The following is a 13,461-nucleotide window of genomic DNA, read 5'->3' on the forward strand; positions in this document are numbered from 1 at the left end:
AGTGATCAGGAAGCTGGGGATCACCGGCCAACCTCTCCCCTTGTGGCCTGCCCTTCCCTGACTTTCCCAGCACCAGGCTGCTGGTCACTATGGGGTGTGACTGTCCATGGCTAGGGCTCGTGTGGACAGAGCAAACACAGGTGCTGGCCTGGGCTTTCCCTTGGAGTTGACCGGGCCTGGGAAATCCACTCTGGCTGTTTCCTGACACTCGGTTGTGCAATTAGAGATTGGAAACAGCAGGTGCTGCCCACCCAGGAGATCTGCCTTCTTTCCCCAACCATGTCCAGGCATACCTGCCCCTGCTGGGAATGGGCTGGCGTTCACTGGCCAGGTCACGGGAGGCCCTCCTGGAATCTGGACCAGCTGAGACTTGCATGCTGCCCTTTTAACATAGCCCCCGCCCCCTTCTCCCTCTGGCCCTTCTTCCTGACTCTCTTCCCCTCTCATGTCTTCAAAGCCACACAGCTGCTGCTGATCCGATGGTTCTGGAGCTCTGATGGACAGGCAGGGGCTCAGACCTCTTTCCCGTCCTCCCAGCCCAGCCAGCTGCCTCCTGGACAGCCCCGCTCCAGCACCCATAGCAGCCCAAACCCAACTTGGCCAACCCGAACCCTGCTCTCCTGGGCGAGCCTATGGCTTTCCTATTCCCAGCCCGGCACCCCAGGCCCTCCCTACACCCTCAGCACCATTTGGACCGCTCACTGTTCCCCACATACGCATGACACCTTTACTATCAGGTGCTGTTCCCTCTCCCCGCAATGACCTTCCCCATCTGGCTAACCCAGCGGTTCTCAACCTGTGGGTCACGACCCCTTTGGCGGTCGAACGACCCTTTCACAGGGGTCGCCTGAGACCATCCTGCATATCAGATATTTACATTACGATTCATAGCAGTAGCAACATTACAGTTATGAGGTACCAACGAAAATAATTTTATGGTTGGGGGTCACCACAACACGAGGAACTGTATTTAAAGGGCCAGAAGGTTGAGAACCACTGGGCTAACCTCTATTCACTTCCTCTCAACTCAACTTGGGTGATAACTTTATGTGTCAACTTAATTGAGCCATGGGGTACCCAGATATTTAACTAAACTGCTTGAGATGGGCATCAGCCTTTTCTTGCCTTTGGACATGAACGGAAACATCAGTTTTTTGCTTGGTCTCCAGCCTGCCAGCCTTCAGACTAGAACGATCCCATCGGCTCTCCTGGGTCCCCAGCTTCCAACTCACTGAGCAGATCTTGGGACTTGCCAACCACCATAATCACCAACTCCTTCTAATACATTTCTTTAAACACATGCATCCTATTGGTTCTGTTTCTCTAAAGACCCTGATTCATAGTGTCACCTCCTCACTACCTCCCCCTGCTGAGATTGCATCAGCTGTGCCCCCTTTTCGCCCCCAACCCCCAGCTCCACACAAGTTCCAACCCCTCCCTCTGCCTCCACCAGACTCAGAGCCCCCCAGACGTACGGCCAGACCCATCTCTGTTACTCTTGTGCCCACACGCAGCTCAACACGGGGATGGTGCTGCTGAGGAAGGGGCGAGAGGAAATGCAGAACGAGCACTGAAGAGTTTGAGTGCCGTCACCTGTGGCTACAGCAGAGCGCCAGGTGCGTGCCTGCCCTCACAGAGCTTCGGGGGGCCGGGGGGGGGGGTTGGGGGGGTGGCCGTGGGAAAAACAGACATTCAAGCGACTGAAGTTCCCTCTGCAAAACGGGAAGTGTGACCGGACAGCCGGGCAAACTCCGTGAGAGTGGACAGGTCTCAGGAAATGGCCATTCTGTCTCTGCTTCATCTGTGATATTGTCAAAGAAATGAAAATATTGTTATCTCATTTTCAAGTATGTCCCCCCCCCCCCCCCCCCGATGTTGGAAAAGCATTTTCCAGATTCAGGAAACAGGGCAGGGCCGTGATGTTTGGGACGCGAACCTCCAGGGAAGCTTTCAGATCGCTGCCCCTACCCTCAGGGTTTGTGACTCAGGAGGGTTGGGAAGCGGCTGAAAAGAGGCAACAGGCACCCAGGTGCTGCTGGTGTGGCCAATGCAAGAACCACCGGGCTAAGGCACTCAACAGCGCCATCAGCCCTCGTGGGCTTGAATTGCAGCTTTGCCTTGACTTCACCAGGCGACTCCAGGCCCTGCTCTGGGGTCTGTTGCCCTCTCTGCACAACGGGAGGGTGCACCTGCATGTGGGAGTCTCCACGCCCTTCCGCCCTTCCGGACCAGGAATCCTGGGCTTCGGGGATGGTACTCTCGGAGCCATGGAGGAGCCACGGAGCAGCTCCCAGTGCTCACTGCCTGGGGGAAGGACGCGGGTGAGGAGGGTAAGAAGACCCCCCTGCAAGTAAACGGATGACCTGGAAACTTACAGCTAGGTTGTTGTTGGTTTTTTAAAATATATTTTTATTGATTTCAGAGAGGAAGGGAGAGGCAGAGATGGAAACATCAATGATGAGAGAATCGTTGATCGGCTGCCTCCTGCACGCCCCCTACTGGGGATCGAGCCCACAACCCTGGCATGTGCCCTTGATTGGAATTGAACCCGGGACCTTTTATTCTGCAGGCCGATGCTCTATCCACTGAGCCAAACCAGCTAGGGCTATCGCTAGTTTTTAAAACATAAAATCCCACATAGAACTCAACTGCTTGTAATTTGTTCTTTCTCCTAAATAAGCATTGAAAAGTATGTTCCCTCCCAGGTCCCGGAGAAGGAGAAACACGCGAAGGAAGAAAACTCTGAACCGGTCAGGGCACATGGGGCCCAACAGGGATAGGTGTGTCCCAGCGTGGTGACTGCACAGCATTGTGAGTGTCCGGAGTATCATTAATGGTGAGTTTTATGTTCTGCGTGGTTGTACTAGATTCAAAAATAAAAGGAGGAATTGCTCATGTTAAACGCAGCACCCCTCCTCCCTGTATGTTGCAGGGTGAACTGTGTCTCCCAAAAAGATGTGTCGGAATCCTAACTACGTTACCCGTGAATGTGGCCTCCCCGGGGAATCGGGCCTTTGCCGAAGGAATCCAGGTAAGACCAGGTGGGCCCTCATCCCAGAGGACTGCTGCCCTTCTACCAAGGTGTGAATAGAGAGAGGCTGTCTGGTGGCTGTGGGGATGGGGATGGAGGCGCTGACATGCCTGGGGCCACCAGAAGCTGGGTGGCCCTGCCAGTCCTTTCATTTCAAACTTCCAGCCTCCAGCCCCGGGGGGAATGCGTTCCTGCCGTGTGAAGCTACCAGGTTTGGGGGAGTGTTACGCTCACCCTAAGAAACCGAGCTCTCTCACTCCGGGCGCCAGCCCTCCCGCTAAGGCCCCATAGCTCTCGCCCTGGCCCCCCTCCACTGGGGGAAGCGGCAGAAGCAGGGTGCCCCCTGAGGACCTTCCCCCCACCCTCCAGCCCTGCCACACACCTTCCCCGGGCTTTTCAAAGAAGTACACGGCCACAGATTAGTCATTCCATTGCCTCAGTTTTAAATATTTATTTAAAATCCAGAAGGGAAAAGGAGAGACGGGACCCACGGGGTTTTTAACACTGACATGTGGACAGAGACATAAACGGGGACAGCAGAAAAACCCACGGACGAGACAGGGGCCAGGCCGAGACTGGCAGCGTGGGGAACGGGAACGGAGCTGAGCGAGGCCCGGCGGCTGCGGAATGCCCTTCCACGGGAGGCCTCCGGGCGGGGCCGGGGATGCAGGCTGGGACGGGACCAGTGGGGAGGGGGGGCCAGAGTGAGGTATTAAATAATGCAAATCAAATCCAATTCCCCAAGAGACACAACTTGGGAGAGAGAAAGACAAATAGACTTTCACATAACATTTCCCCTTCTATAACAATAATTCCTCAGTTAGAATAACCTCAGGATCCGCCCCGGGTGCTGGCTGGTTCGCGGATGTAGGCGATTCAGGTGGCACTGAGTATCCCTATCATGCCGCACCCCAAGGTTCCCGTAGGTGTTCCTTCTCCTCGGCCCACGTGTACACGGGGAGCTACTGACGCTGTGTTCCTATGGGATTTAATGACTAAAAAAGCAAGAGTGATGGCTGTGTCTTGAAAAGGACAGGCTCCTGGGAGGGAGGACCTTAGTGGGTGGTATGTGGCTTCAGGAGATGGTTCCATGTTTCTCTTCCACCTCCAAGGCCAGCCTACCCACCGTTGCTCCTGTAACCGTTTCTTCAAGGTCAAGGCCTTCTCCCAGGACCCTCCCGTCTACATCGCATCCTCCGCGTGCATCCTTGGCCCAACTCTCCTCTGGGACCATGAAGGGTTAGGTCAGAATCCTTCATGCTCAGGCCACCCCTGCTTTAGAGGACAAACGTTTCAAAGTCTGTAAGTTAAAAGGCAAATCTCACTACTTCTGTTTCTGGCAGGGGTGTGTGTGTGTGTGTGTGTGTGTGTGTGTGGTGTTTTTTTTTGCTTTTGCTTTTTTTTTTTCTTCCCCTTTCTTCTTCCCCCCTCCTTAGCAGATTACGGATGAGCACATGGGTGATGCTAGGAGAATTTAAAAGTTCCCCAAACTTTGTCCTTTGGAGGAGAGAGAAAAATGTGGAGGAGAGCCCACATCAAAACGTTTCTTCAGAGTCTGTGGCAAAAATGGTAGCACCTTTAGAATCTTAAATAGGGTTTGTTTGTTTTTTTCGTAAAAAAAAAAAAAAAAATCACATACACTAAGAGACGATTGCGAGCACCAGCGATTCCACAGTGGGAGGTAGCAAACGTGGGCGCCCCCAGCCCTGAGGGGAGGGTCTCCCCTCCCTCGGCTTCCCACCCCCGGCTGCTCTCTCTCACCCTCTCACCTCTTTCCCAGGTGAAAAGAATAGTAACGCACCTCCTTTGTGTTTGTTTAAATAAAATATATATAGTTCTTTCTTTCCTTTTCTCCTTTTTTCATGTCTCCTCTCTAATATTGCACATCGAAGCTCCCTGGCGGGGACCAGCTGCCCCCTTCCCTCAAGCTGGCTGGAACGTGGGGCTCTTGCTTGGGCAGGAAGCTGGGGAGGGAGGGGTGGCCGCGGAGCTGGGAGACAGGCCCAGTTGGCTCAGGCTGGCTCTTTGGTTGGTCTTTGGAGCTGTGCTGGGGTCACCCCACTCCCTGTTACCCCCCAGCCCCTTCTCCTGGGCAGACAACATCTGGGGCCCGCCCTAGGATCCTCGGGCAGGGGACCTGCCTCTCCTGGGCCCACCTGCCCCTAAGTACCCTCCCTTTGCCTCCTCCTACTCCTCTTCCCTCCCCTCCAGGCCTAGAGGAGCCAGGAGGTCAGAGGTCAGAGGAAGCACGCAGGTCCAACTTCCAGGCGGTACTGCTTCCCTGATGAGGCAGGAGGGAGGTTGTCCACACTGACAATGGGCAGCTGCTGGGGGTCCTGGGTCCGGAAGGTGAAGAGCGTCTGCTGCCAGCGGCCATCCTGGACCTGAGGGCAGAAGGAAAAGAGGACACACATCCACCACGGGCCTCTTCGTCCATCTCACGTGATTCCCGGCATCTCTCCTCGCGGTTTCTGATGGCCACATGGTACTTCCCCAGAGCACCCACCCGGACTGGTCCATTTAGATGGCTCCTGCTACTGTTATGCTTATGAGCAATGCTGTAATGACTGTCACTGTACTCAACGTTTGTGCACATTTGTACTTATTTCCACAGAACAAATGCTAGAAGCAGAGTTGCTGGATCAGAAGATAGGTATGTTTCTAAGGCTTTGGATTTATATATCCTCCTATATAATAAAAGGCTAATATGCAAATCGACCGAACAAAGAAACGACCATTTGCTATGATGCGCACTGACCACCAGGGGGCAGAGGCTCAATGTAGGAGCTGGCCCCTGGCGGTCAATGTGCCCCTTGAGCCGGGCTCATGGCTGGCGAGCACGTCAGTTGGCCATCCCCCGAGGGCTCCTGGCCTGCACCCTGTCACAGTCCGGGAGCCCCATGATAGATCACCCCAAAGAGGTAGGCCCTGCCCACCCAGCTGGGGCTCCTTGATGGATCACACCCAGCAGAGGGAGGCCCTGTCACTTGCCGCAGCCCAACGGTCGGTGGCCTGGGCGTCCCTCTTTGGTGGGATTGTAGAGTCCCCTCCCCCTTCCCCCGCCATTGATTGCTCTGCCGGCTGGTGGCCTGGGCCTCCCTCTGCTGGGTGATCATGGGGTGATGGACAGGCCCCCGATGAATTGCATCGCACCTGCCTTGGCTGGCCTGGCGCCAGTGGGTGTCATAGCGTGGTTGTCTGGACGGTCGTTCTGCTGTTCGGCCATTTGGTCAATTTGCATATTACGCTTTTATTATTATAGATGTTAGTGAGGATGTGGGGAAACCAACACGCTCATTACCAGTTTTGATTAATCTTGTGACACTGGTTTGTTTGACTTTATATCTCTCTCTTCCCTAACAACCTACTCTGTTTTAGGCATTTGAAAATAACCAAAAATGTTAAGAGAAAAAATTAGCCCGGTCAGGATGGGGGCAGAGAGTAGAAGTCCATCCTCCTATAAGCAACCTTGCAAGTAAGTACCATATCTACCAGCCCATAAAGTTTTTACCAGCCCAGATCTTCCCTCAGAAGGTTCCCAGAGAGGAAGGTGAGTAACAGCAATTTTATAAAGCTGTCGCAATAAAATTATTACAAATGTAAAAATTATATGTAGCATACTAATATAGTCCAGTATAAAATTGTTATACACAATTTTATAATAAAAACATGGTCTCCCACTGGTCTGTGCGTGAGGGCCCTGTGGGGGCTCCGCGTTACCTTGCAGCCATCCATGGACACTTCAGGCCTGAACTGACCCCCAGCTTCAAAGATCTGCCCGTTCCAGGCCCGGAAGCGAACTGCCCGCTTGGCTGGGGCCTGCCCGGGGCCCTCCTGCCACACGGTCATGTTCAGGCAGTGGATGGTGATATGCTGTGTCACCTCAGAGCTTAGCAGGTGCAGAAAATTCATCTGGACCCGGCTGACGGCAAACTCGACCTGGGGAGGAGACACAGCCGTGGGGCAGGGGCGGGTCTGGCTGGGATGCCCACAGCTCTCAGAAGGTCAGCTCTCAGGGGTAAGCTTTCCTGGTAACATTTCCCAACCATGCTCCCAGATGTGTGCCCACTTAAGAGACAGGGAAATTGAGGTCTGTGTGAGCTGGTCCAGGGCCAGGGAGCAGCAAGGAAGGGAAAGAAAGAACCAAAGCCAGAGTCGGAGCTGTGAAGGGCCCGATACAATCTTACCCACTCCCCTCTCCATTGTAGGGGACGGGGGTCTTTGGAGCTGAGCTGGGACCCAGAGGCCCAGAGAGGAAGAGGATCTTGCCCAAGATTGAGAGGCTCTCAGAGTAAAGAGGAAATGAGCAGCGCCCTTCCTACCCTACGTCTCCATATCCCTGAGGGGTGGGATGGGGTAGAAACGCCAGACCTGACCACAGACAACAGGACAGGATTTACGGCCTCAGTGGTTCTAGTGTGAGGGCTGACAGCTGGGTCTGTGTGTCCGTAATGCGAGCACCTGACGTAAGTTTTGACCCCACGCACTTCAAAGGCGCCATCTCTGATCAGCACCCCACAGAGGCTCATTGTTCCCCATGGGGTGGAGACTCCGAGGGGCAGTCCCGCGGCCAACCCAGGGGCCAACTCCGGCCTCACCCCTCTGCCACGTCACAGTCAGAGGGGAAAGGGCCTGCTGGACCGGGAGCTCCGGCTGTGGGGCTAGTGGCGAGGCTGCCGTGTTTCGTGTTGCATCCCAGCACCTGGCACATGGCAGGGACTCAACTGGTTGACCAGCTGGCTCCTGAAGACTCTCCAACTCTGGGTGGGGGAGTGGTCACACGGCCACTGCCCTCCTTGGCTTATTGTTGAGTTGCCCTGAGCCACCTAAAATTCTCAGCCCAGAGATGGGCACCTGGTAAGCGGGCAGCGAACATTCATTTAATATTTGCACGCACAGTCCTGGCGGCTGTCGCCGGGGAGCCGCACCCTGACTTGTTTTGTGCTGATGGCTCATGGTTCTCCAGGCCAGGCCAGCTTGGCTAACGACGCTGCTTTAGGTATTAGGCAAAAAGTCCTACTTGAAGAGAGAACCGTTGGCATCAGACAAGTCCAAGGGGTTTGGATTTAAAACAATTCACCCTCAACTTATAGGTGAAGGAACTGACGTTCAGAAATGGGAGATGACTTCCCCAAGGCCGGGCAGCCAGTCGGGGGCGGGAGCCGACGGGTACCTTGGAGGCTGTGATGGGCTTGAGACACGTCTGTCCACCATGCGTGAAGTTGCAGGAGACTTCGATGGTGTCGGACGAGCAGCCAAGGTTCGGATCCACCCAGTAGGTGCCTGCAGGGAGCAATGGGGTGGTGGTGTATGTGTGTGGGAAGGAGCCCAGGGCTTGGTTCTGAGGTGGGCCCCTCCCCCCCACCTTGTGACCCCTGAGCTCCACTCAGATATGAAGTCAGGAACGGGGGAGCAGAAAAGGGATTCGTGAGCCACAGATCTCTGAGCAGAGGCCCTGGAGGGGCACCCAGCTGAGCACGAGGCCTGTGGCTACTGAGAAGTGTCCACTTTCCATCGGGGACATGAAGGCAGAGAGGCTGAGCCACTTGCCCAAGAGATTGAGGGATGATGGAGTGGAACGGTTTCTCCATGGAGGCGAGTGATCCTCCTCAGTTGGCTGGAGGACCCCTAGATGTCCCCCAAGTATTGAGAACTTGGAGCTGTGGAGGCTCAGACCTCGGGCTGAGCCAGGACTTCAAGGAGCTGATGGCTCTCCACCCCCTCTGCACCTACCCTACCCCCTCTGCACCTGCCCCCACCCCCTCTGCACTTCCACACCCTCTGCACCTGCCCCCACCCCCTCTGCACTTCCACCCCCTCTGCACCTGCCCCCACCCCTCTGCACCTGCCCCCACCCCCTCTGCATCTGACCCCACCCCTCTGCATCTGCCCCCACCCCTCTGCACCTGCCCCCACCCCTTCTGCTGGCACTAGGTTCCGCCACTGAGCGTCTGAGGGAGCCACAGGTGTCGCAGCGAAAGAGTGGGACACCCGGCCACTGGCCGCCTTCTCAGGCAGCGAATAGAAGGGTGCTCAGGGCGGGGCGGTGGCTGCCCAGCTCACAGGGCCTACATTCGAATCAGGTCTGTCTGCCTCCAAAGCCATGGTCCTTCCAGGGGCCACATTAGCTCACAGACAGAAGGGAATCGGATGAGGTGCGGAGCCCCCTCCTGTCCCGGCCTGTCCCGGCCGCTCGGGGCTTTTCCTGCCAAGGCTCTGGCCTCCCGCTGACATGACGGTCCCTGCTTGACACCTGTAGGCTCCGGAAGGATGGGACCCGCCTCGGGGGACCCACTTCACCCCGAGGTCCTTCTGAAGCACAAGGCCTGGCACCGGGGCTCGGCGACTGCTGGTTGAGTAAGTGACTGGCCATGTGCCATCTCTCTGAGGACAGAAACTCGGCCCTGCTCCCCCTGGGTCCCCTCTGCCCGTCCCACCCCGCCCCGCCCGGGGCAGGAAGTGCTCTCCTCAGACCACAGGCCCCCGTACCATCTGCCATCTTCTGCTCGCAGTCCATGAGGTCCCGGCAGACCCGGGCGGGGTTCTCTTTGGTGCCCAGGGGCGTCTTAATGCTCTGGATGAGGTGGCTGAGGTAGTGTAAGGTTTTAAAGATCTCCCCTCCCTGGTCCAGCACCAGCCGGTCCGGATGGCTGGAAACCTGCCGTGAGGAGAGAGCCATCAGCCCCTTGAGGTCCTGGCTCAGCCCGAGGTCAGAGCCTCCACAGCCCCAGGGGCATGGCTGGAGCAGGCGTTGGGTCTACTCTACTTAGATAAAGAAATTGGGGTCCAGGGATGGACTGGGGGGGGGGGGCGGGTAAGTGCTGCCATGGGGGCTTAGAGGCTCGAGAGGAGCGGTGGGCAGGTGTCCATGAGCAAGGCAGCCAGGTGTGCAGAACGCTGCGGAATGGCCCCAAATCCTTCCAGAAGGGGTTGGTGGAGGTCCTTCCCCTGACCCTCGTACCCCCCATGGAAGGAAAATAATGGGCTCATCCATGCTGCCCTTTGCCCTGGATTGTGAGCCCCCAGAGAGTAGGACAAATGGAAATGCATGTAGGAGGTCTGAGCTGGCGGGCGGGGGGTGAGTCCCCCATTGGGAAGGAGGCAAGACAGCAGGGGCACTCCTGACGGGGGTCTCACTAGAGGGCACCGAGCGCCTTCTCAGCCCGGAATCCCGGAGTGGAGATGACCCCAGGCCGGGGGCTTGGCTGGGCCCTGCGGGATGGCCGCGAGCTTCCTGCTCCGGGCAGACTGTGGCCTGAGCCGTGGGAAGCTGCTGTGGGCGCTGGGCCAGCAAGAACGCCGACACCCCGCGAGGGCTCGGGAGGAAAAAGGGCTCCGGGACTGGCTGTGTGACCGTGGCTGTGTCGCCAGCTACTCCCAGCCTCAGCCACGCCCCCCCCACCCCCACCTGTGGTTTCGAGATGCCCGCCGGGGCTGTGAAGGGCTCGGTGCAGGCCACGTGGGTGGGGCAAGGGCCACACATTATTTCCGTTTCCCCCGGGAAAGGATCCCACGTGGCAGGGCTCCTGCGGTACCTCTGCTCTCAGTGCTCCATTAGTGTCCATCCACGCCTGGAAAGCTGCCCCAAGGTCATCTTGTTGCTGTGCAGGGAGAAGACGGGGTGTGCATCCTGGACCCCCAGGGTCTGAGCGCCCGCTCTCCACCCCACCCTCCCTCCCAGCAAGGTCCTGGCTAAGGGACAGGCCCTCCGTGGAACTCTCCTTCCTCCCCATGCAAACAGAGTCTGGCCCTTCCACGCCCTTCCTTGAGGCACTTTGTAGCTCATCGCCCTCAGGATTAAGTCCAAACTCCTCAGCATGATTACAAGACCCGGCCTGAGTGCTGTGGCCTCTGGCCCGCCTCTCTCCCACGTCTATTCTGTGCACAACACACTAACCATACTTCTAAGCCCTAAATGCCATGCTTTATCTAGCCACAGGACCTTTGCACATGCTGCTCCCATCCCTGGAATACTCTTCCTCCCTCCAATGCTCCATCTGGCTCCCTCCTATTCCATTGGTTCTCAGCCAGGGGCGATGATGCCCCCTAGTGACAACACCTGGAGACAGTTTTGGCTGCCACAACTGGAGGGTGGAGGGTGTTACTGGCATCTAGTGAGTAGAAGCCAAGGATGCTGCTAAACATCATTCAATGCCCAGGACAGCCACTCCAGCAAAGAGTCATCTAGTCCCAATGTCAGCAGTCCTGCCCTACCCTCACCCTACAGATGTCAGCTGCAGTGGGAACGCTTTCCTAATGCTTCCACCCCTTCCTCTGTGTCCCCACAGCCCCTGGTTTCTCCGTTGGCTCGCACGGTAATTGTCTAACATACACTTGGATGTCTGACACTCGCCCGGGCTTGCCAGAAGCACAGCTGCCATCTTGCTGTGAAAACAGCGAGGGGCAGAATCTGGCGCCCAGGATTGGGGTCCGGTGCAGGGACTCTGGAGCTAGTACTTCTCAAGTTCAAATCCCAGCCTTGCTACTTATCAACTGTATAATCTAGGGCAAGTTGCTTAACCTCTCTGCCTCAGTTCTCTCATCTTGGAAATGGGCATGATAAGAACACTAATAATGAAGTGTTGAGAGGAATAAATGAGTTAATATATGAAAAGCACTTCTAACTAATGGTGCCTGGCAAATAACAAGCATTCAATTGATTAAAAGTATTAAAAAAATCCAAAATCCTCTCATTTTGTTTGAGGGAAGTGGTTTTCCTGGATCTCTGTACTCTGACTTCCTATTGATGAGACGGATTAGCGAAGGTCCAGGGAGAGGCCAAGGAGAAGCTGAGGTGAGAAAGATCAGAGACTCCTAGTGGCTCGGGGCCCCAGGGTTCTGCTCCAGTCAGTCTTTCCCCTGGGCCCCTTCCTGGTCCTGTCAGGGCCCGAATCTAACAGTCACTCGGCGCAGCGGTAAAAGAAGGACTCATGAGAGGGTTTGGGAGGGGGTCAAGCTTTCAGACAGACCGAGTCCCCACCAGAGAGGCACACAGGGCCCCCGACCTGCTCTCTCTTGGGACTCAGAATCTGATATAGGAGAATCCTCAGCAATCAGCCGATCTGTACCAAGTGGACCACCAGGACCCAGGAGCCGGTGGCTGGAGTGCCTTCTTGGGGTCACAGTCAGTGCCACATCCCTGCTAAAGTCTGGGTTTCCTGCCTCTGTGGCTTCAGGGCCCAGGGTCCAATAAGGAATGACCAAAGGACACAGGCATCCCCAGGCCCAGCTTAGGGTTCCAGCCACTGTGGCCAGAACCGGGTCAGCTGCCAGCCCACCCTTCCCCAGGCCTTACCCAGGAAGACAAAAGAGAATGCGCTCTGACTTACAAAGTGGATAGGTCTCCCTGGAGGACCCTGCAAAAGAAGAGGCCGGGTCAGCATTTGACAGGGACTCGGGGCTAGATTCTGGGGACTGTCAGGAGATTATAGGGGCTGTCAGGGCATGAGAGGACCCACCGGGCTGGCCTACACTCCCCCGGAGGCCTGGCCCCACCGGGCTTGTCTACACTCCCCTGGAGGCCTGGCCCCACAGACTGGTCTGTTCTCCCCTAGAGTCTGTGCAGTACAAGAAGCTCATGAGTCTTACGAAATCATAACCAAGACAAGCGCCTGCCACCAAATCCTTGGGTCTCCTTCAAAAGAACCCCATCCCCGGTCCCAGAGTCCAATGGGCACCGAGCACGCAGTTACCTACCGGTGGGCCTGGTCGCCCTCTGGGGCCGGGAGGACCCTGGAGGAAGAGGAGAACAGTGAGGCCCTGGTCAAATGCCTTCCATCTTTCCCCACCCGGGGCTCCTGGAGCCGGCCTAAGACCCAGGGACAATGGTGACCCTGGCATCGATGGTACAGATGGGATGACTGGGGCCCAGGAACCCAGAGTGCCTGCCCAGTCCCACTCCCCCACCCAGCGGCCCACACACCCCAGCCCACTCACCCTCGGACCTTGCAATCCCTGGATGGAGAGAGAAGTGGGAGAGAGAGTTAGGAGACCTGGCTGAGCCATGCTCACATCCCTGGAAATCTCCCAGCCCCCATCCCTGTAGCCCAGCCCCCAGCCCATCCACTCACCATGTTCCCTTGGCTGCCTTTGTCGCCCTTCGGACCCTGCAATAAACAATGGCCCCATGAGAGAGGGCTCAGAGGAAAGCCCCATTTCCCAGATGGGCAAACCGAGGCCCAAGCTAGCCCCGGGTAACAGAGACAATCTGGAAGCAGGAAGGCAAGGGGAACCAGCAGTCTTTGGCCAACCTCCTGCACATACCGGGCGTCCTGAAGGTCCCAAGATCCCAAGGGGACCGATGATGCCTTCTTTTCCCTAAAGAGAGAGAAAGGCTTGTGTGTCCTTGTCCCAGGGACCGGGGAATAGTCACATGACAGGAGGGTAAAGGGCACTGTGCGTGTCCCAAGGGAACAGAATGGAGACTTCCT

General features: G+C 56.6%; 1 protein-coding gene and 1 long non-coding RNA gene across 4 annotated transcripts in view; one reads left to right on the plus strand and one right to left on the minus strand.

The window, feature by feature from the left end:
* Positions 1-3,457: 3,457 nt before the first annotated feature.
* Positions 3,458-13,461, minus strand: part of COL27A1 (collagen type XXVII alpha 1 chain) — a 129,001-nt gene continuing 118,997 nt past the window's right edge. For both annotated transcript variants that reach the window (XM_059657888.1, XM_059657887.1), the window contains exons 52-61: positions 13,295-13,348; positions 13,102-13,137; positions 12,968-12,985; positions 12,728-12,763; positions 12,361-12,387; positions 10,567-10,632; positions 9,521-9,689; positions 8,205-8,314; positions 6,752-6,970; positions 3,458-5,415 (exon numbers count right to left, since the gene is read on the minus strand). In XM_059657888.1, coding sequence (XP_059513871.1) covers positions 5,269-5,415; positions 6,752-6,970; positions 8,205-8,314; positions 9,521-9,689; positions 10,567-10,632; positions 12,361-12,387; positions 12,728-12,763; positions 12,968-12,985; positions 13,102-13,137; positions 13,295-13,348 — 882 coding nt within the window. In that variant the 3' untranslated portion in view covers positions 3,458-5,268. The remainder of the gene's footprint in view (positions 5,416-6,751; positions 6,971-8,204; positions 8,315-9,520; positions 9,690-10,566; positions 10,633-12,360; positions 12,388-12,727; positions 12,764-12,967; positions 12,986-13,101; positions 13,138-13,294; positions 13,349-13,461) is intronic.
* On the plus strand, positions 5,412-9,383 carry LOC132212350 (uncharacterized). Of its 2 annotated transcripts, none has more exons than XR_009447704.1 (3): positions 5,412-5,684; positions 6,410-8,306; positions 9,291-9,383. It is a non-coding gene; the product is annotated as an uncharacterized LOC132212350 (long non-coding RNA). The 2 variants fall into 2 exon arrangements; XR_009447705.1 differs by having other exon boundaries at positions 6,410-8,291.

The sequence above is a fragment of the Myotis daubentonii genome, chromosome 11 (genome assembly GCF_963259705.1).
Source record: "Myotis daubentonii chromosome 11, mMyoDau2.1, whole genome shotgun sequence".
In the NCBI taxonomy this organism is placed as follows: domain Eukaryota; kingdom Metazoa; phylum Chordata; class Mammalia; order Chiroptera; family Vespertilionidae; genus Myotis; species Myotis daubentonii.